Below are 24,395 nucleotides of genomic sequence, written 5' to 3' on the forward strand. Positions count from 1 at the left end.
ATGTGGGTTTTTTGTGTCCTGCAACTTTACTAAAGTTGTTGATTATTTTGACTAGCTTTTTGCTTGATTCTCTAGGACTCTTTAAGAAGACCATAATATCATCTGCAAAGAGTGATAGCTTGGTCTCCTCGTTGCTTATTATAATACCTTCAATTTCTTTTTCTTCTCTAATCGCTACAACTAATGTCTCTAGTACAATGTTAAATAATAGAGGTGATAATGGGCATCGTTGTTTCACTCCTGATCTTAATGGGAAGGCTTCTAGTTTATCCCTATTGCAGATGATGTTTGCTGATGATTTTAGATATATACTGTTTATTATTTTTAGGAAAGGCCCTTCTATTCCTATGCTTTCTAGTGTTTTTCAATAGGAATGGGTATTGTATTTAGTCAAAGACTTTTTTTGCATTTATTGATATAATCATGTGGTTTTTGATGGTTTTCTTCTTAATATGGTCAATTATGTGGATAGTGGGGTGTATGGGGTGCTCAGGGAAGAGTAGTATCTCTGGTATGGAGGGCTTGTCGTGCCCTTCTAGGGCAGCTCTCCAGCCTCTGACCCTCACCTGACACCCAGCTCTCACTTGTGGGTTCTAGTAGCTGCTAAGCATGCGGCAGCGGCCACACCCCGGGCAACTGCTTCGACAGGCCGGCTAAACCTTGTGAGGGTAGCCATCGGGTCGATGTCGACCCCTGGTGAACTAGGGCTTTGCTCACCCAGCATGTGAAGACTGCTTCGGAGGAACAGGCGGAAGAAACCAATAAGAAGGTTCAACGGCTGAGATGGCGATACAGCAAGGCACTGTGGAGTGCTTAGGGCGTGATGGAGCACGAAAGACAACATGGCCATCCAATGCAGCTGAGGAAGTCTCCAGGTGTAACGACTTTTCTTGCCACTGGACCCAGGCTTCCAATGCTGAGAGAGTGGGACTGTCTCTGTGCATCGACTTTTCCACTTAAATTTTCATGCACAGGTGTCTTTGTGCACAAAAATGCACAAAGACAATTGTCATCCTTGGTTACTGAGAGACTACTACTATGTGGATAGTTTTCCTATTATTTAACCATCCTTGGATTCCTGGTATGAATCCTACTTGGTCATAGTGAATAACCCTTATGATGACTTCTTGGAGTCTTTTTGCTAGTATCCTATTTAAGATTTTTGCATCTATATTCATTAAGGAGATTGGTCTATAGTTTTCTTTCTCTGTTTTTGACCTGCCTGGCTTTGGAATCAGTACCATATTTGTATTGTAAAAGGAATTTAGTAGAACTCCTTCTTTGCTTATTTTGTCAAATAGTTTGTGTAATATTGGGATTAGTTGTTCTTTGAATGTTTTATATAATTGATTTGTGAATCCATCCAGATCTGGGGATTTTTTTGGGGGGGGGGTAGTTCTTTGATGGCTTTGTCAATTTCTTTTTCTGATATGGGGTTGTTTTAGGTAATTTATTTCTTTATCAGTTAGTCTAGGCAATTTATATTTTTGTAAATATTCATCCATATCACCTAGATTGCCATATTTGTTGCCATATAATTGGTATGATAGTTTTTAATGATTGCCTTAATTTCTTCTTCATTAAAGGTGAGGTCTCCCTTTTCATCTTGGATACTCTCAATTTGGTTTTCTTCTTTCCTTTTTAAAATTAGATTGATCAGTACTTTGTCTACTTTATTTGTTTTTTCAAAGTACAAGGTACTAGTCTTATTTATTAAATAGTTCTTTGACTTTCAATTTTATTAATTTCTCCTTTGATTTTTTAGGATCTCTAATTTAGTCTTCATCTGAGGAGTTTTAATTTGTTCACTTTTAAGTATTTTTAAATTTGCATGCCCAATTCATTGACCTCTGCCCTCTCTAGTTTGATAATATATGAACTCAAGGATATAAATTTCCCTCCGAAAATTGCTTTGGCTGAGTCCCATAGGTTTTGAAAGGATGTCTCATCGTTGTCATTTTCTTCAACAAAATTATTAGTTGTTTCTATGATTTGTTCTTTAACTAATTGATTTTGGAGAATCATAGTTTCATTTCCAATTAATTTTTGATTTACCTCTCAATGTACCCTTACTGATTATTTTAATTATATTGTGATCTGAGAAGGTTGCATTTATTATTTTTGCTCTTTTGCACTTGTTTTCAATGTTTTTATGCCCTAATACATGGTCAACTTTTGTGAATGTACCATGTGCTGCTAAAAAAAGAATGTATATTCTTTTTTGTCCTTATTTATTTTCTCCACATGTCTACTAACTCTAATTTTTCCAAGATTACATTCACTTCTCTTACCTCTTTTTTAGGTATTTTTTGGTTTGATTTATCTAGTTCTTATAGAGGAAGGTTCAGGTTTCCCACTATTATAGTTTTTCTATCTATTTCATCCTTGAGCTCCAATAGTTTCTCCTTTAGAAATTTGGATGCTATGCCATTTGGTGCATACATGTTGAGTACTGAGATTTCCTCATTGTCTTTACTGCCTTTTATCTGGATACAATCACCTTCCCTATCTCTTGTAACTAGATCTATTTTTACTTTGGCTTTGTCAGATATCTTGATTGCGAATCCTGTCTTCTGTCTATCAGTTGATGACCAATAGATTTGGCTCCAACCTCTTACTTTGACCTATGCCTATCTACCTTCCTAATGTGTGTTTCTTGTAGACAGCATATAGTAGGATTTTGAATTCTAATCCACTCTGCTATTCACTTGCATTTTATGGGTGAGTTCATTCAATTCACATTCAGAGTTATGATTACCAGCTGTGTATTTCCCAGCATTTTGATTTCTACTCTTAGTCCTGTCATTTCTTCTTTCACTATTTCCTCCGATATACCAATATTTTGTTTTTAATCAGTCCTCCTAATTCCCACCCTTATTTTACTTCCCTTTCTACTCCCCTCCTTTCTTATTCCCCCCCTTATTTTCTTTATAGTATTTAACTACCCCCCCCCCTTCCCTTCCTTGTACTGCTTCTCTCCTCACCAGTTCGTTTGTTACCCTTCTACTTCCCTATAGGGCACCTATCAATTCTTTGCCCCAATGGATTGAATTATTCTTCCCTCTTTGGGTCAATTTCAATGCATTCAAGAGTTGAGTATTTCCTATCTCCAACTTCTTTATCCTTCCAGTGTATTGATGTTCTCCTCCTCCCATCACGTGCTTCTTTTTGGCATATAAATTTATCCTATTTTGCTTCTCTTCCCACTTCTTTTTGTATTAACCTCTCTTTTAGATCCCTTTGTGTGTATATACACACACATATATATATATTTATGCATACATACATATATATATATACACATATTTATGTCTTGTCATTTCCTCCTATACAGTTTATTATTGTTCCCTCTAAGTGTACTTCTTCTAGCTGCCTGGGTGATAACACTTGTTAAGAGTTGCCAATGACCTCTTTTCTTATGTGGAAAAATATCATTTCAACTGATTGAGTCTCTTAAAAAAGGCTTTTTTTTGGTTTTTCTTTTTTCCCTCTTTTTTAATTACCTTTTGAGGATTCTCTTGATTTCTGTACTTGGGCTTCAAATTTTATGTTCAGGTATGGTCTTTTCTTTACAAATGCTTGGAATTCTTCTATTTTGTTAAATGACCATCCTTTCCCCTGTAAGAATATAGTCAGTTTTGCTGGGTAGTTGATTCTTGGTCCTTCAGTGTAGATGTAGCCGATCCTGTGTTATCCTCACTGTGGTTCCATGGTATCTGAATGACTTCTTATTAGCAGCTTGTAATATTTTTTCCTTGGTCTGATAGTTCTTGAATTTGGCTATAACCTTCCTGGGTGTTGTCAGTTGGGGATTAAGTATAGGAGGTGATCTGCGGATTCTTCAATCTTCACTTTTCCTTCTTCTTCTAGAATATCAGGGCAGTTTTCTTGGATAATTCTCTGTAGTATGATGTCCAGACTTTTTCTTTTGTCATGGTCTTCTGGTAGACCAATGATTCTTAAGTTGTCTCTCCTGGAATGATTTTCTAAATCTTCTCTTTTGTGAATGATATGCTTCATATTTTCCTCAATTTTTTCATTCTTTTGATTTAGTTTTATAGTGTCCTGCTGCCTTGTGAAGTCACTTGATTCTAGTTGTTGTATTCTGGTTATTAAAGACTGGATTTCATTCTTGGCTTTTTGGTCATCCTTCTCCTTCTGGTCTGATTTTCCTTGGAGGTCATCTTTCATCCTCTTTACCTCATCTTTCATCTCCTTTGCCTCATTTTCCAGCTGGTTGATTTTGGCTTTCAAGACACTATTTTCTTGTTTTAGTTCAAGTGCCTCTGTTTCCAGATGACTTATCTTAGTTTTTAAGTTCTTTTCCCAATTGTCTTCAGCCTCTCTTAATTTTGTTTTGAATTGTATTGTGAGTTCTTCCAAAACATGTATCCAATTCGCTGGGTTTTCTGTTTTATTACTTGGGGTTCTCTCATTCTCCTCTGTGTTATTTGCTTGTTGTGCATTGCCTGTATAGAAGCTGTTGATTGTAATTTATTTTTTCCCCCTATCGTTTGCTCATATTTACCCCCTTCTTTACTCCCTGCAGTTGTCTGTACCTTTGCTCCTCTCATTTTTTTGGGGGGTTGGGGTTTTCTGTCAACTTTCCCTCTTGGAGTTTTGTTAGCAAGTCTCTCAGTGCAGTCTGTGGGGGAGGGGTATTGGAGCTTTTGCTTCCCTGCCCTCTGAAGACTTTTGATGGGATTTAATTTAGCTGGGTTTGGCTGGATATGCCCTGAGGTCACAACCTCCTGGAAGGGTGGAGCAATATGTAGGGTCTCCACTGCTATAACTAGGCTGCCTGCTCTGCGCTCCTTCTCTAACTCCTTCCCCACCACCTGTGTTTGATGCTCTGACTCTGGCACAGCTTTGCCCACAAGGTACTCCCTCCAGACTAGCACCTTTGCCTGCCCAGTGGTTCCAGCTACTGCTGGAGGCTTAGCACTCTAGGTGGGGAAGGGGTTCTAGGATCTTCCTTCTCCCTTCCCCTTAAACCTGAGTGTTCTTGAATTCTGGCTTTTGGGGGTGTGTCTTTTAAATTGAGTCCAGCAGGAGGGTTCCTTGGCTCTGTCTTATTGTTAGGTGTATGGGGTGCTCAGGGAGGGGTAATATCTCTGGTATGGAGGGCTTGTCATGCCCTTCTAGGGCAGCTCTCCAGCCACTGACCCTCACCTGACACCCAGCTCTCACTTGTGGCTCCTAGTATCTGCTAGCATGTGGCAGCGGCCACACCCTGGGCAACGGCTTCGACAGGCCGGCTAAACCTTGTGAGGGTAGCCATCGGGTCGACGTCAACCCCTGGTGAATTAGGGCTTTGCTCACCCAGCATGTGAAGACTGCTTCGGAGGAACAGGTGGAAGAAACCAATAAGAAGGTTCAACGGCTGAGATGGCGATACAGCAAGGCACTGTGGAGTGCTTAGGGCGTGATGGAGCACGAAAGACAACATGGCCATCCAATGCAGCTGAGGAAGTCTCCAGGTGTAACGACTTTTCTTGCCACTGGACCCAGGCTTCCAATGCCGAGAGAGTGGGACTGTCTCTGTGCATCGACTTTTCCACTTAAATCTTCATGCACAGGTGTCTTTGTGCACAAAAATGCACAAAGACAATCGTCATCCTTGGTTCGAGAGACAACCAACATTTTCAGTCCCCTAGGAGCATTTAATTTGTAATTGGTAAGGAAGAGTTTTCAGAGGTCTGAACTTTTGCTGCCACTATGTCTCCATCTTAACTCTGCCTCTTTTGCTAGACCTTTACCCACAGCCTGTGTAGTATTCACAGATGGGTCCTCTAATGGCAAAATAGCAGTGCATTCACAGGGTCAGACTTAGTCTCAAACCACAGATTATTCCTCAGCCTGGTGAGCAGAATTAGTTGTAGTCATCTTAGCCCTCACTTTATTTCCCTATGAGCCCCTTAACCCTTATGTTGATAGTCATTATAGATACCATACCCTATAATACATAGGAACAGCCTTGATTGCTTCTCATAGTAATGACTCTCTATTTCAGCAATTTTAAACTTTACCAAAATTTGTTCAAAACTATGTTGCTATTTTTGTAGTACATATTAGATCACATTCTACTTTACCTGGATACCTGACTTATGGAAATTCTATGGCTGACACAGCCACCTTTCATTGTGCTAACACAAGCTTAGTTACTTCCATTGCCAGAGCAAAGGAATCTCATTCAATACATTGTCAAAATGCAAATGCCCTACAGAAAATGTTCTCCTTAACTAGAAAATAAGGCAGACAAATAGTGAAGCAGTGCCAATCATGTCCACCTGTGGGATCACTTCCTTCTTATGGAGTAAATCCCAAAGACTTACTTCCCAATCACCTGTGGAAAATGGATGTTACTCATGTCCCATCATTTGGAAAATTGGCCTATGTCATAATAGATACCTTCTCTCAATTTCTATTTTCCACTTGTTTAACAGGAGAAGCAACAAAAATGTTATTACATTTTGCCTTAGTAGACCTGCATACAATTCAAAAACATTCCAACAATTTTGTGCAAAATTCTCCACTGAATTAAAAACAGGCATACTTTATAACCCACAAGGACAGGGAATAGTGGAAAGAGCACATTTGAATATAAAGACACAAATACAATGTCTTTTAGCACAACACCTCTTTGACAAATCTCCCCACAATATTCTTAAACATACTACTTATGTGTTAAACTTTTTAAACTTGGACAAAAAGGGGGAATTCCCCTCCCAAGAAAAATACTATTCTGCCACACACCCAAAGCATCAGCTAATGCTGTGGAAAGATGTTCTTACTAATAAATGGCAAGGTCCGCACCCAGTATTATTCTGGGGAAGAGGCTGTGTTTGTGTTTTTCCAAAAGATTCTCCATAGCCTACTTTGGTACTAGAAAGACTGGCGAGTCAGTACCACGAAGCAGCTACAGGTCAAGATCCAACTTTTTGAGATCCATTCAGTGGTCTCACTGAAGGTCCAGGCTTATTCCATTCAAGTGTAATGATTCCAGTCAAATAATGGATTGAGAGGCACTAAGGTGTTCAGTCCGACATAGTGATGTACCATAGCATGGAGGTTCGTTTATTATATAGGCTTAGTGAGTACATACTTTTTTGGCACACAATTTTCTACATACATGGTCTTCTACATTTAATTGGATATGTCACACATTAACAAATCACTTAACAATCTTGTGATGTTACTACAACAAAGGATTCTACAACAGAAACTTTGTGATGGAGATGAATAACAAAAAATTTTGTTTCTAAGTACAGGGTTAAAAGGTAACATAAAGCAGACAAGATTTGGGTTTTTCCTCAATTTATAACTTCTGTTTTTCTTGTGTTACTTTATAGTGCCTGGCAATGTTGCCTGGTTTCCTTCTACCAAACAAGTTCATGAGAGAGTGGTAACTGTAAGGAAAGATTTATTACAGTGCTCAAGCATTTGGCCAGTGTTGATTGTGTGGCCTTGAAGCATATCTGTGCTTGAAAGAGAAAAAGGAGGGGTGATGGGTAATCTTTATGTTTTAATTCTTTGAATGCAATCTTTTTAGGGTAATAATATAGGGGTATTAAAGTGGGATATATGTGGGGGATGTAGGGGACTTCATCCCCTAGCATTCCCTGCTCTCCCCAGGGTTCCATTCTTTTGACCTCCTGGCTTGGGATTGGTATATAAATGGACCAATCCCAAGCTGGGAATGACTTTTGGTTCAGGCTTTTGATTGGGGACTTTTATTCCCTATCTTCCTCCTTCTCCCTCCTAAAACCCAGCTTCTCCAGCTGCCCCCCCCCCTTTCCCTCCTTTAGACAAGGTCCTCCAGCTGACCTCCAACTCCTCCCCCACCATATTGCAATCTTTTCTCAGAGCTATTATCCTGCCATTTTCCTCCTTCTCCTTCCTTTGGTGGTTTTCTTCCTCCCTGCTACCACTGCTACCCTTCCCGCTCACCTGCTGCCTGCTCTTGGAAGCTCCCAGATCCAGAACTCCCCTGTGCTCTCCATCTTTCTTATTTTTCCTGCCTCCATCCCCTCCTGCATTTCAATTTTTCCATCCTGCTTTCACTTCCGTTCCACCCCTACCCTGTATTACTACTGTTTATTTCTTTCTTGTTCTCTCTCCCTGCCTTTCCCCCCAGTTAAGCCTCTCCACTTGGGGGCTTGGCTGTGGCCCCCTTTGCCTCCCTGGACTTCCTTCCTCCCACCTGGTCCCAAGGCTGTATTAGTGGGGAAATCAAGAAGGAATCAAAGTGTTGACAGGTACTTGAGAGAGAGGGAATAAATAAAGTATAGCACCAATTTTCCCTTCCCCTAGGCAGAGCTGTTTGACTATGGAGTCAAGTCTGACTAGAGCCAAAGGCTAAGTGGAAATCCCCTTCAGTCTCTTTCCCCATTAGTTGATGTAATTGTAATCCCCCTTATAGTACATTTAAGATAGATGATGAGTCTTCAGTAAAACAAAAAATAACTGTTTATTGAGCAAAGGATTAAGGTATAAACAAGAATAGAAATGAAGGTAGAGAAAACAGAAAATCCCTGACTATTTCCCTTCTACAGATGGTTTCAGGGAGTTTGAAGCACCAACCTGGGAGTCCCAGACTATGTTAATGTCTTTGTGGGCTCAAGATGTTGGTACTTCTTGTCTCAGAGATATAGTTGTTATGAATGTTCTGCAGGATAGACTATTTCTTTCCCCTAAGGGAAAAAGTCTCTATCCTATTAATATAACCAATGGATGGTCTGGATCTCCTATTGCTCAGCAAAGGATTTAGTGGAGATAGCTTTGAATTCTCAGTAAGGATTTTGTTCCTTCCCTCTTCAAGCCAAGGAGAGAAGAATTCATCAATTTTGCAACTGCTCATCCTTTTAGCTTAGCTGGAATGTTCCATCCCATCCCCTGATGGCAGGAGAGTTCCATCTCATCTTTTCCTGAGATAGCTTTTCAAAATCTAGTCTTTTCATTCATTTTGATATTTCTCTCTTCCATAGGGCCTCACTCGCTGACCACTCACACCAACTGCTGCTCATGCTCGGCCCCAGCCAAGTCATGCCCAGCTTCAGTCCCCAAGTTGCTCCTGCATGTATCATCCTCCCCAGTACAGAGAAGGTAAAGTATAACTACTTTCCCACACACCCTAGCACAGTGGCTTTCATGCTGTCCTACAGCTGCTGAGCTAGTCAAGTGCCTATTACTACTGTCCATTTCTGACTGTAGCCAACCCCTTCATCCACCCACATGGATTTTTTTTCAAACTCTTCCCTACTCCCACGTGCAATTTAAAACTCCAGTTTTTTTTAAACTCCAGTTTTTTGCCAAACCCTGTCCCTAGGCTCCTGCCTTGATTGGGGAGGGAGTTACACCTAAAAACTTAGCAGGTAAAGGGGGGTCTCCTGTTTTTTCTTTTGCTGAAGAGACACGATATTACAAAATATGTTTTCAACTTTAACAGAAAGTCTTTTGTCCCCAACTGTTTTTCTACAATTGGAAAACCTAAGGGGTTCAGACTGGCTCTCTTTCTTTTGATAATCCCAGGAAGTTTTCTTTTTATTAACCTTAGCACTAAACACCAGATGGCTACCCTGCTTCAAATACAGACCTGAATTGATAATTTTGAAAAAGCCTTGCCTGGTCTCCAGAAGCAAAAGGATAATCCCTCCCCACCTATACCTCAGATGGCATTTCTCCTCTCTCATCTTGTACAGCTCCTGGCCACCCTGCCTTCCCCTGTCCCTTCTCCCAGTGCCCCACCCTCTCCTTCCCCTTGTCCCCTCCCCCAGCTCTGCCCATCTCTGGACCCAGCTCCTTCACTTCCCCCACCCTGTCCTCCCCTTACTTTCTCTGTATCAACACAGCCATCTAGCAAAAAGACAAGAACCACAACTGATTCATTTGAAGTTCTTTTCCCTTTAAGGGAAGTGCCCACCTTAAAGATGAAATGGGAATGACCTTAAGACACACACCTTTTATTCCCCAAGATAGTAAGAAATTCAAGCAAAGTGTCTTCTTTTGAGGAGGAGCTCATTGTAGTCATTAAGAACCTGGACAATATATTTCCTACATATGATCATACATACAGGTTGTACAAAACTTGCTCTAAGCCTTTTTGACAGAAAGGGAGAAAAATAAAATGATTTCTATAGTTAATAAAGGCTGGGGAATGAATGCAGTTCATTGGCTGGAGCAAGACCTGAAATGGGATGTTGATGAAGGAGAATATTTACAACTATGACATCCTAGAGAAGCATTGCTAAAGGCCATGAGAAATTGCTCTGACCGGCCACATACATGGACCAAGTTTGAGAGTTTTAAGCAATCAGATGATGAAACATCCTCCCAGTTTATGCATTGACTTACTGAGCTGGGATGAAGGTACATAGACCATGACCTTCTCTTGCTACATTACTAAACACTGATGCACCAAATGTTATAACATCTAAATTTCTAATGGAAAAATTAAAGGAGTTCAATGAGGAAAGAGATAGTAAGACCATATTAGTGGGAAATCTCAACCTTCCCCTTTCAGGACTAAATAAATGAAACCAAAAAATAAATAAGAAATTAAGAAAGTGAATGAAATACAAGGAAAATTAGAGTTAACAGATATCTGGAGAAAACTGAAAAGAAATAAAAAGGAATATATCTTCTTCTCAACTGTACATGGTATATATACACAAAGATCGATCATGTACTAGGGCATAGAAATATTACAAACAAATGTAGAAAAACAGAAATAATGAATGCAACCTTTTCAGATCAGAATATAATAGAAATTATACTTAACAAGGGTCAATGGAAAGGGAAACTGAAAATTAATTGGAAACAAAAGAATCTAATTCTTCAAAACTCATGAGTCAAAAAAGAAATCATAGAAACAATTATGTACTTCATTAAAGAGAATAACAATGAGGAGACATCATATCAAAACCTATGGGATACAGCCAAAGCAGTACTCAGGGAAAAATTTTTATCTCTGAGTGCATATAGCAATAAAATCGAGAGGGAGAAGATCAATGAATTGGCCTTGCAACTTAAAAAATTAGAAAAATAACAAATTAAAAATCCCCAGATAAAAACTAAATTGAGAATCCTAAAAATTAAAGGAGAAATTAATAAAATTGAAAATAAAAGAATTATTGAACTAATAAATAAGACTAGGAACTGCTACTTTGAAAAAAAAAACAAAATAAAGTACTAGTCAACCTAATAAAAAATAAAGAAGAAAATCAATTTAACAGTATCAAAGATGAAAGGGGAAATCTCACCACTAATGAAGAAGATATTAAGGCAATTATTAAGAATTACCTTTGATTAATTATATGGCAATAAATATGACAATCTAGGTGAAGTGGATGAATAACTACAAAAAATATAAATTGCCTATATTAACAAAAGAGTAAATAGAATACTTAAACAATCCCATCTCAGAAAAAGAAATTGAACAAGCTATCAAGGAACTCCCCCCCCCCCAAAAGTCCCAAGGACCAGATGGATTCACAAGTTACTTCTATCAAGCATTTAATCCATATTATTACTGATTCCAAAGCCAGGCAGGTCAGAAACAGAAAAAGAAAACTAAAGACCAATCTCCTTAATGAACATAGATGCACAAATCTTAAATAGAATACTAGCAAAAAGACTCCAGTGAGTGAGCATGAGGATTATTCATTATGATCAGGTGGGATTTATACCAGGAATGCAAGGATGGTTTAATATTATGAAAACCTTCCACATAATTGACCATATCAACAATCAAACCAACATAAATCACATGATTATCTCCATAAATGCAGGAAAAAGTCTTTGACAAAATACAACACCCACTCCTATTGAAAACACCAGAAAGTATAGGAATAGATGGGCCTTTCCTAAAAATAATAAACAGTATATATTTAAAACCATTAGCAAGCATCACCTGCAATGGAGGAAGTTAGAAGCTTTCCAAATAAAATCAGGAATGAAGCAAAGATGCCCATTATCACCTCTTTTATTCAATAATGTACTAGAATCACTAGCAGTAGCAATCAGAGAAGAAAAAGAATTTGAAAGGATTACCATCGGCAATGAAGAGACCAAGCTATCACTCTTTGCAGATGATATGAAGGTATACTTAAAGAACACCAGAAAATCAACTAAAAGGCTAGGAGAAATAATTAACAACTTTAGTAAAACTGCAGGACACAAAGTAAACCCACATATTTCTGATATACATATATATTTCCAAAAAATTTCAGCAGCAGGAGTTAGAAAGAGAAACTCCATTTAAAATCGCTCTAGACAATAAAAAATATTTCAGAATCTATATGTCAAGACAAACACAGGAATTATATGAACACAACTACAAAACACTTTCCACACAATTAAAACTAGATCTAAATAATTGGAAAAACATTAATTGCTCATGGGTAGGATGAGCTAATATAATAAAAATGACAATCCTACCCAAATTAATTTACTTATTCAGGGCCATACCTATCATCCAACTGAGAAACTTTTTCATTGAATTAGAAAAAATTATAACAGAGTTCATTTGAAAGAACAAAAGATCAAGAATATTAAGGGAAATAATGAAAAAAATGAAGGATTGTGGTCTAGCAGTACCAGATCTTAAATCGTACTGTAAAGTAGTGGTCATCAAAACAATATGATACTGGTTAGAGAGAAGGGAGGATCAATGGAATAGACTTGAGGTAAATGTCCTCAGCAATATAGTATACAATAAACCCAAAGATCCCAGGTTTTGGGACAAGAACCCACTGTTTGACAAAAACTGCTGGGAAAATTAGAAAAGAGTATGAGAGAGATTAGGTTTAGATTAACATTTCACACCCTATACCAAAATAAATTCAGAATGAGTAAATGACTTAAATATACAGAAGGAAACTGTAAGTACATTAAGTGAACATTGAATAGTAAACCTCCCAGATCTATGGGAAAGAATTTAAGACCAAGCAAGAGATAGAGAATATTACAAAATGTAAAATAAATGCTTTTGATTACATTAAATTAAAAGGGTTTGTACAAACAAAATCCAAAATTAGAAGGGAAGCAAAAAATTGGGGGAAAAAATCTTTATAACAAAAGCCTCTGTCAAAAGTCTAATTTCTCAAATTTATAAGGAGCTCAATTAATTGTACAAAAAAATTAAGCCATTCCTCAATTGATTGGGCAAGGGACATGAATAGACCATTTTCAGATAAAGAAATAAAAATTATACACGCGTCGGCTAGGGAAGGGGTGGTGGGGGGTTGGGGGGAGGAAAAGAAAATGATCTGTTTCCAATGTATGAAACAATGTATGAAAATGACCAAATAAAATAATGTTTTAAAAAAAAAAGAAATAAAAAATATCAATAAGCACATGAAAAAGTGTTCTAAATCTCTAATAATTAGAGAAATAAAAACCAAAACAACTCTAAGATATCACCTCATACCTAGCAGGTTGGCTAATATGACAGCAAAGCAAAATAATAAATGTTGCAGGGAATGTGGCAAAATTGGGACACTAAAGCATTGCTGGTAGAGTTTTAAATTGATCCAACCATTCTGAAAGGCAATTTGGAATTATGCCCAAAGGGTTTTAAAAGAATGCCTGCCCTTTGTCCCAGCCATAGCACTGCTGGGTTTAGACCCCAAAGAGATAATAGGGAAAAATACTTTACAAAAAGATTTCTAGCTGTGCTCTTTGTGGTGGCAAAAATTTGGAAAATGAGGGAATGCTCTTCAGTTGGGGAATGACTGAACAAATTGTGGTATCTGGTGGGAATGGAAAAGGAATAATGAACTGGAGGATTTCTATGTGAACTGGAATGACCTCCAGGAATTGATGCACAGAGAAAGAAGCAGAACCAGAACATTATACATAGAGACTGATACACTATGGCACAATTGAATGTTCTTCATTCATTCTTCAAATGAATGACTTCACTACTAGCAGCAATGCAATGACCCAGGACAATTCTGAGGGACTTCTGAGAAAGAACACTATCCACATCTAGGAAAAGAACTGTGGGAGTGGAAACACAGAAGAAAAGCAATTGCTTTATCACATGATTCGAGGGGGATATGATTAGGCATATAGACTCTAAATGATCACTCTCTTGTAAATATTAATAATATGGAAATAGGTTTTGATCAGTGATACATGTAAAACCCAGTTGAATTGCTTGTTGACTATGGGAGCAAGTAGGGAAGAGTAGAGGGAAAGAACATGAATCATATAACCATGGAACAATATTCTAAAGTAGTTAATTAATTAATTTTTTTATAAAAAGATATGACAGACCTCTGAAGAAATAGAAATGGGAAAAGAAGGGAATATACTTTTGTCTCAGCTGTCAATGCCAACTTTACCCAAAGAAGTAGACCCTGTATTAGTAAAAATATCATGACAAAATTTAGAAAAGCAGAAATATTAAATGCTCCTTTTTCAGACTTTATTATAAATAGATTAAAAGTAATTGGAAATGAAATAATCTTATTCTAAAGAATGAATCCTTTTCATGAAAAAACAAACAATACAATAGATAAACCATTGGTTAATTTGATTTTAACATGAAATAAACCAAATTATTAGTATCAAAAAAAAGGTAAATACACTATCAGTGAAGATGAAATTAAAGCAATTATTAGGAATAATTTTGTTCTACTATATGCCAACAAAACTGATAATTTGAGTCAAATAGATATTTACATAAAATGGCCAGATTAGCAGAAGAGAAAATCGAATGCATAAATACTCCTATCTTGAAAAAAGAAATTGAAGAAGAGATAAATGAGCTCCCTGAGGAAAAAATCCTTAGGAGTAGAGGTATTAACAAATTAATTCAACCAAATGTGGAAGACACAATTAATCCTCAAACTATATCAATTATTTTTTTCAAACAAGTAAAAAGGGAGTAGCTAGGTAGATTGAGAGCCAGGCCTAGAGACAGCAGGTCCTATATTCAAATCTGATCTCTGATGCTTCCTAGCTGTTTGATCCTGAGCAAGTCACTTAACCCCCATTGCCTAGCCCTTGCTACTCTTCTGTCTTGGAACCAATAAACAGTATTGATCCTAAGATGGAAGTTAAGGGAATAAAAAAATAAGAAAAAGTCCTACTAAATTCCTTTCATGACACAAATATGGTTTTGATATCTAAACCCAGAAGAGCAAAAACAAAGAAAACTATACACCAATCTCCTTTATGAATAGCTAGGCAAAATTTTTACATAAAATACTAACAAGTAGGTTATAGAAATATATTTATACAAGGAATTCAGGGAAGGTTCAATGTTAGGGAAAAAAAGCACAATTTATAATATCAATAACAAAAACAACAAAAACCACATTATTGTATCAGTCACTGCTGAAAAACCTTTGACAAAATACAACACCCATTCCTATTAAAAACACTAGAAAGCATAGGAATCAATTTTCTTAAAATCAGAAGTACTCTCTCTCTAAAACCAAAAACATTCATTATCTGTAACTGGGATAAATTCAAGCCTTTCCAATAACACCAGGGATGAAGCAAGGATGTCAATTATCACCTCTATTATTCAATATGGTATTAGGAATGCTAGCTATAACAATAAGACAAGAAAAATTAATTGAAGGAACAAAACTAGGCAATTAGGAAACAAAATGATCATTTTATGTAGATGATAGGATGGTCTATTTAGAGAATCGTAGAGAAACAATTAAAAAAACTAATTAAACAATTAACAACTTTATCAAAGTAGGATATAAAATAAATCCACATAAATCATCAGCATTTCTATATACCACCAACCAAATGCATCAGGAACAAATGGAAATATAAATTCAATTTAAAATTACCTTAGACAATACAAAGTACTTGCATGTATACCAGCCAAGACAAACACAGGGACCGCAGGAATACAATTGCAAAACACTTTCTACACATAAAAAAGACAGAACTAAAGAACTGGAGAAATATCCATTGCTCATGGGGAAGCTGAGCCAATGAAATAAAAGATGACTATCCCACCTAAATTAATTTACTTATTCAAGTGCCATACCAATCAAACTACCAAAGAATTATTTTATAGAGCTAGAAAAGATAATAACAAAAGTCATCTGAAAGAACATGAAATCAAGGATATGAAAGGAATCCAGGGAAGAGAACATGAAGAAAGGCAGCCTAGGTGTGTTAAGATTTCCAACTGTATTACCAAACAATAGTTATCAAAACAATGTAATAGTGGCTAAAGAATCAGAGTGGTAGATCAGTGAAATAGATTAGGTACACAATATATAATAGTAAATGGATATAATAATATAAAATGATTAAATAGCCTAATGTTTGTTAAACCCAAAGATCTCACTTTTGGGGACATGAATTCAGTAGTTGACAAAAATTGCTGGGAAAATTGGAAAGCAGTTGGGCAGACACCGGATGGAGCACCGCTGAGAGTAATATCATAAGCAATTTGGGGAAATATGGAAAATTTACTTGTCCAATCTATGGATAAGGGAAGAATTTAAAACTAAACTAAAGACAGAGAAGATCATGGGAAGTAAAATATACAATTTTGATTGTATGAAATTAAAAAGGCTTTTCACAAAGAAAACCAATGCAGCCAAAATTAGAAGGAAAACAGGAAACTATGGGGAGTGAGGAATTTTACAGCAAACTTCTCGAATAAAGGCTTTTTTTTTTCAAATATATAGGAAACTGAAGCAAATGTATAAGAATATGAGTCATTCCCTAATTGCTAAGTGGTCAAAGCATATGAACAGGTAGTTCTTACAAGAAAAAATGCTCTAAATCATTATTGATTAGAAGATGCAAATGAAAACAACTCTGAGATAGATACCACTTCCCATTTGTCAGACTGATTAGCATGACAGAAAAGGAAAATGACACATTAGAGGGGACATGAGGCACCTAATGCACTGCTAGTGGGGTTGTGAAGGAGTCCAACCATTCTAGAGAACAATTTGGAACTATGCCCAACGGTCTATCAAATTATGCATACACTTTGACCCAGAAATATCACTGCTAGGTTTGTGAAAGGAGTCTTACAATTACTGGAAATTGAGGGGATGCCAGTCCACTGGGCAATGTCTGAACAAGTTGTGATATATGATGGTTACTGAATACTATTGTACTATAAGAAATGATGATGAGTAGGATGGTTTTCAGAAAAACCTGGGATGCAGGCAGAAGTGATTGAGCACTGCATATTGTTCACAGCAACAGCAATATCGTAAGAAGGAACTGTGAACGTACTCTACTCAAGACAGTAATCCAAGATAATTCCTGCTGGGAACCATCAGGCCATGACACTTTGACCGTCATGCATGGTAACTAAGGAGGCCACAGACTGGCCCTTGGCAAGATGTGATTGCCTACTCAGTTCCCCTTGCATAATCTGTCATCAGTATCCCTTACCTATGGAATTGACATGACTATTATTTCCCCTAGTCTCAAAAGGAATAATGCAAGAGCAAAATACCTGTACCCTAATTCCCCAAAACATCACCAAAAGATCAGACCCTCAAACCCAATCCCAAAAGACTATCATGGGTTAACTTTTACTTAGGTACATAATTCCCAGTAAAACAGCAGCTACAGGCCAAGCCCAGAACTTTCCCACTCACAGAAACTTATTCTCATGAAGCCAGCATACAAATCAATCATAAAGGCTCTTACAAAATATACAGGTACACTAAGCTTCAACATGCCTCAGTGACTCAACTTCACAAACCAGTAACTCAGAAACTCCCTAGTAAACCCTGAAAAATGACCAATCTAATATTAAATCTGAATTGTGTTCCCAGTATTCCTCAACCTCAATGATATGATTTTTGAATTGTCTTTTAAGAACTTTTGATTATTTCCTTTTATTAAAAGCAATAAGTAATTTTCCTTGATTGTTGGTAAGCTCAAAACTTCTCACAGGGTAATGAGAAAATTAAGCCACCTGTGACAAAATCATTTATCTTGTGTGAAACCTTTATGCTATTAAGAATCTGTAATTACAATACAAGAATATAGAATGTAATCAAGTGATTTGTTAAAAGTTAACGTATCACTTTTCCAATTATCTCCATTTAGACATGTGTGTTAGGTAATGTATCTGTGTGCCAAGAAAATGGGTATAAAAATAAATATCAAGCCTGGGGATGGGGGAGCAGCTATCAGATGCAAAGCATGCCCATGGCCGTAAATATACGGCTGTCTTGGGTTTGTTATTTTCTTGACTGATTGTTCGCCACCTGTAGGGAACCCCTGGAGTCATGAGTAAGGCTGGACCTTGCCTGTGGCAAATTCCAAAGGACCTGTGATGAAAAATTAAAATTCCAGAGAAAGAACTGATGAATTCCGAATGTAGACTGAAGCAAACTTTTTTAACATTCTTTATTATGCTTGTATTCTGTGTGGTGGTTGTTTGTGTGTGTGTGTGTATGGGGGGGGTTGTTTTGTTTTTTGCAACATCGCTAATATGGAAATATGTTTTGCAGGATTTCACATTATGATGGAACCCATACTGCTTTCCTTCTCAATGGGTGGGGCCTCAAAAATTCCAATTATGGTTCTAAAGAACACATTCTTTAAAAAAAAAAAGATAAAGAAATCAAAACTATTAATAAGCACATGAAGAAGTGTTCTAAATCTCTTATAATCAGAGAGATGCAAATTAAAATAACTCTGAGGTATCACCTCACACCTAGCAGATTGGCTAACATAACAGCAAAGGAAAGTAATGAATGCTGGAGGGGATGTGGCAAAGTAGGGACATTAATTCATTGCTGGTGGAGTTGTGAACTGATCCAACCATTCTGGAGGGCAATTTGGAACTATGCCCAAAGGGCGACAAAAGAATATCTACCCTTCCGGTCAAGATGGTGGTGTAGAAGCAGCGAAAGTTCAGACCTCCGGAACCCTTCCCTACCGATCACAAACAAAATGCTCCTAGGCCACCAAAATTCAAGCTGAACAACAGGATAGACCTGGGGAAACCTCCTCCTGGACCTGGATCAAAAGGTACCACACCCCAAAAGCCAGAACCCTAGATCACTCGGATCTAAGGGGTAGACAGAAAGAAGGTCCCAGGACCCATCCCCCCCAACCCAGAGTGCTGAGCCCAAGGCAGCAGCGGGAACCTCAGGGCTCTGAGGACTCACCTTGAAAGCAACCCGAGCCAGTCTCTGGAGGGCCCAACACAGACGACAGGGAAGCATCGAGAGAAGGGGGAAGCCTGTGGCCCCCTGGCTGGGTTCTTCCATCTGGGTCTCGGGGGAGGTCCCAGCTTCGGGGCACCAGCTGAGCCCAATCCCATCGGGAACCCTCAGAGCTACTGAAAGAACAGAGGGCTCAGGGCTGGCAAAGGGGTGGCTCCGAAGAGCCTACCTTGAAAGTAACCCAGGCCAGTTTCCGGGCATTCAACACAGACTGTGGAAGAGGAGGTTGCTGCTTTTCTCTTTCTTCTTTTTTTTGGCTCCAGGATCATTCGGCCCACACTACCTGAACCTAATCCCATCAGGAGCCATCAGAGTCCAGGCAAGCCACTACCCCTCCCCCCTTAGAGAGCAGGGTCTTCTGAAAGAACCAGCTGAACCTAATCCCATCAGGAGCCCTCAGAGCTACTGAAAGGACAGAAAACTCAGGGCTGGCAAAGGGGTTGCTCCAAAGAGCTTTCCTTGAAAGTACCCCGGGCCAGTTTCTGGGCACTCAACACAGACTGTGGAAGAGGAGGTGGCTGCTTTTTTTTTCTTTTTTCTTCCTTTTTTTGGCTCCGGGATCTTTTGGCCCACACCACCTGAACCTAATCTCATCAGGAGCCCTCAGAGTCCAGGCAAGCCACAACCCCTCCCCCCTTAGAGAGCTGGGTCTTCTGAAAAAAACAGAAACCTTGAGGCGAAGTCAAGATGGCAGCCTAGAAGGAGCATAGACCTGGCAGCCTGGCCAGAGCTTTAGAGATCCTCCATATCTGCTCCAGCCGTCCAGGAAGTTTAAAACTCAGAATAAACCCAGCCCAACTAAGCTGGACTCAATCCCATCAAAAGTCTCCAGAACACAGGGAAGCCCAGGCTCCCCACCCATCCTCATTGACTGCTGGACTTTAAGCCAATCAAAAGCCTCCAGAGGACAGGAAAGCTCAAACCCCCAACAACCCTCCCTCAGAGATTACACCAAGAGATCCTCTGTTAAAGCTCCAAGAGGGGAGACTGATAGAAGTCCCTAAAAAACAAAAAAATGAGAGGAACAAGAGCACAGATAAAAACAGGGAGGAAAGAAGGGGTGAATTTGAACAAACAACAGAAACAGAAGAAAGAAACTACAATAGACAGCTACTACTCACCAAATGGAACAGAGGGGGAGAGATCAGCAAACGATAAACCAGAAATCCCAGCAAATTGGATATAGGCTGTGGAAGAACTCAAAACACAACTAAGAGAGGCTGAAGACAATTGGGAAAAGAACTTAAAAATTAAGATAAGTCATCTGGAAACAGAGGCACTTGAACTAAAACAAGAAAATAGTGTCCTGAAAGCCAAAATCATCCAGCTGGAAAATGAGGAAAAGGAGATGAAAGATGAGGCAAAGGAGATGAAAGAAGAGATAAAGAGGATGAAAAACGATCTTCAAAGAAACTCAGACCAGAAGGAAAAAGACGACCAAAAAGCCAAAGATGAAATCCAATCTTTAAGAACCAGAGTAAAGCAACTAGAATCAAGTGACCTCACAAGGCAGCAGGACACTATAAAACAAAACAAAAAGAATGAAAAAAATTGAGGAAAATGTGAAGCATCTCATTCACAAAACAGACGATTTAGGAAATCGTTCAAGAAGAGACAATTTAAGAATACTTGGACTACCAGAAGACCATGACAAAAGAAAAAGCCTGGACATAATACTAGAGGAAATTATCCAGGAAAACTGTCCCAAAATCCTAGAACAAGAGGGGAAAGTGGAGATTGAAAGAATCCACAGATCACCCCCTGTATTTAATCCCCAACTGACAACACCAAGAAATGTTATAGCCAAATTCAAAAACAATCAGATGAAAGAACAGGTATTACAAGCTGCCAAGAAGAAACCATTAAGATACCATGGAAACATATGCACATATATAAGACCTATTTACATGTATGTAAACATACATCTATATACATATGTGTGTATATGAGAATATTTAACTAAAATGGTTAGAGATTATGAAAAATGAAGTAGATAATTTTCATGACATAAAATAAGAAAAACAGATATATAAGAAAAATGAAGATAGATTAAGAAACTTTAAAGTGGGAAAATATTTGCAGTAAATGTTACCAAATTAAGTTTGATATCTGTAGATATGAAATAGACAAAAAATATATCATATCAAGAGCCAATTTCCTTTTCCACTATATTTCATCTTTATCACAGAATTCCAAAGTTGAAAGGAATCTTAGAATCCCTATTTTCCTAACAATAACTGACCCTGAAATTATCTTCATCCACAGATATTTGTATTGTGCTTAAAGACTTTCAAGCTTTCCACACACATTACTTCATTTAATCCTCTCAACAATCCTATGAAGCAAACAATAAAAATATTTTTAATTTTCTATGAAGAAATGTTCATAGTCCTACAGTTTGTAAATGTCTAATGCATAATTCAATCTCAGATATTTCTGATCCTAAATCCAATATTCTATGCCTTGTGCAATGAATGATAAACAATAGGAAGATTCTCTTCCCTCTGTCTAATGAACTTAGTAACTATCAATCACTTGCCCTGATTCATGTAAACAGAATGCCAATTTGAATTCAGCCTGGGTCTTTTCTCAAAGTTGGAAGTATCCCCAGAGATTATTTATAATTCATCTTGTATATATTTTGGAAGGTGGCTAAATCTAATTCTAGCCTGGTACTCCTACCCTGAGTGGGGGCAAAGTGGCCAACATCAAGACACTGATTTCTATATAAACTTTTATATGTTTACCCATAACTTCCCTTTTCCATTCCAAATCACATCAAAAATCAGTATTTCCAGTGCCCTTCTACCATGCTGTGACAATCATGGATTTAGAACTAGTAGGTCATCCAGTCCAACCTCTTTATTTTATAACTGAAGGTAAGGCCCAAAGAAGTAATAAATTATTTGAAATTATTAAATAAATTTAATATTAATAATATAAAATAAAAGTTATTTATTAAAATAAAATCATTTGCCCAAGGTCACTCAGCTCATAATTGAACCCAAGTCTGTCTCAAATTCCATGCTCCCTAATGTAACCGAAATGAAAAGCCCCCAAACAATCCGAACTCTTGTCACTTGTCCCAAATCATCACAGAGCAACCAGTGTCAACTTTACTGGAATTCTTTTTGTTAATGCATGATGAAAATACAAACTGAAAACAAACTCATAGAATGATACCTCAGAAAGGTCCACACTGCTGGCCTGGGCCCAGTGAATCTTCCATTCTTCTGCTGAGTGGGCAATAGGGAGGGGCATGAGTTCCGTGTCCCTTTGGGAGAAAAAGGTTGCTTTGCATTGTCTTTCTGAGAAGAGGGTAGCAAAGCAAGGTCAGAGGCTACCGGCTTTGGAGAAATCCATTGTTGTGCTTCTTGGTTACTCCTAATTACACAAAAAATTAAAGATAAACTAGATATTAGAAAGCAAAAAGAAAACAGAAAAATTAAAAATTAAACAAAACATTTGTTAGAGTTCTTTCTATTATACAACATTTGTTTTTAAAAACATGATAAATAGAAATGAGATTGGGATGCATGCATAAAATGGGACTTTATTCAGAAATGAGTTTTCCTTTCCCTTGATAGTATCAAACATGTAGAGATTCATTTTTATTCAGGCTTCTTGAGTCTTCAAATTATGTCACACCAGAGAGAACCTTGGAGATCATCCAGTGCAACCATCTCAGTCATTAGATGGGGAAATCGAAATCTAGCTAGGTTCATTGACTGTGCCAAGTGTGCCACATGGCATGGAGGGGAGGGTCAATGCCATGATGGAGATAAGAATCTGGCCTCTTCAATGGAAGGAGTTCAGGGTCCTTGTTAATTTATCACTTTGCTATCACTTCTTGAAAAGCATGAAGGTCTTTTTTTTTCTTTTCTACTTAACTAAAACACAAATTGCTACAAATCATAGAATTAGGAATATGCCATTTTATTTTATTGAAGAGTAGTCATCTTGTTTCCAAGCTGCTGAGGTTATTAGGCAATCAGCAAAGATGAATGTTCTTTGTTATAGTCCTTTTTCAAAATCAAGTAGAAGAGGGGGCAGCTGGTTGGCTCAGTGGATTGAGAGGCAGGCCTAGAATCGGGAGGTCCTGGGCTCAATTCCAGCCTCAGACACTTCCTACCTGTGTAACCCTGGGCAAGTCACTTAACCCCCATTGACTACCCTTACAATTCTTCTACCTTAGAACCAATACACAACATTTTTAAACACATTTAATAAATTAATTAATTAATACCCAGTATTGGTTCTAAGATGGAAGGTAAGGGTTTTTAAAAAAAAATCAAGTAGAAGAGGCCCAGAAGTCAAGTCTGATCATGAAGGACCTAAAGAATGAGGAAATGGCTTCTACAAATCTGGGAAGGCAGGAGCAGGAAGTGTACTCCTTAAGTCATGAGACAAGGTCACAGGATTCTGAATCCTATAAAGCACTGCCCTATTATAATTTAAAATAACTGTGTCTGAAATAAGCCAGAGTCTTCACATTCAGATGTCTTTCCTATTTATTGTCAGCAAAGCAAAGCATGCACTTGAAAGGTAAAGCCAGGAAAGAAAACATGAGGAAAGGAAACAAGATTTTTATAGCTTGCTCCCTAACAGAATATCTTGTCAGTCAACATGTTTCTATATCACAGTTGCTCTCATCCATTTGTAAAATTTACTGAAATTTATTTTTAAGCTCTGAAAACTTAAGAGCAAAGGATAAGAGGTCCAGTATAGCCCTGGGGGAAGAACTCAGTCAGGCAGGCAACTCCAGAGCAGCGGAAGCTGTAAGAAGGCAAAGCTATTTGCTTAATGTGAGTTTTGATCAAAACATTAACTGTGAATCTTGTGCTTGCTTCAGCAGCACATATACTAAGACCATGAAGCTTGACATCACTATGTGGTCGAAATTTCCTAACCATCAATATTAGACAACTTAAATATACTCAAATTCTCACACAAAGAGGCAGGAAGTCAATTAAATTTTAATGACTCATATCCGCTCCTCACCATTCAGAAACCATTCAGAAACATTGTTAGGTTTTTTAGGCCAAAGAAAATAATGGAGTAGGGAGATTACAAAGACAATTTTTCTGTTTATAAAGATTAAATTTTTCTTCTGTTATATAGGGCAAGAAATAAGACTATTTATATAAATATGTGTTTACATAAATATATAGAAAATAAAAATATAAAATGATGATGTCACTTTGA

At 37.8% G+C, this 24,395-nt stretch overlaps 1 protein-coding gene across 3 annotated transcripts in view; it reads right to left on the reverse strand.

The window, feature by feature from the left end:
- Positions 1-24,395, reverse strand: part of TMTC1 (transmembrane O-mannosyltransferase targeting cadherins 1) — a 291,956-nt gene that overhangs the window by 185,088 nt on the left and 82,473 nt on the right. For 2 of the 3 annotated variants that reach the window (XM_007502836.3, XM_007502837.3), the window contains exon 5: positions 22,374-22,574. The exons of the other annotated variant lie outside the window; for it this stretch is intronic. In XM_007502836.3, coding sequence (XP_007502898.1) covers positions 22,374-22,574 — 201 coding nt within the window. The remainder of the gene's footprint in view (positions 1-22,373; positions 22,575-24,395) is intronic. 3 annotated transcript variants of the gene reach the window in all.

This window comes from Monodelphis domestica, chromosome 5 (genome assembly GCF_027887165.1).
Source record: "Monodelphis domestica isolate mMonDom1 chromosome 5, mMonDom1.pri, whole genome shotgun sequence".
NCBI lineage: Eukaryota > Metazoa > Chordata > Mammalia > Didelphimorphia > Didelphidae > Monodelphis > Monodelphis domestica.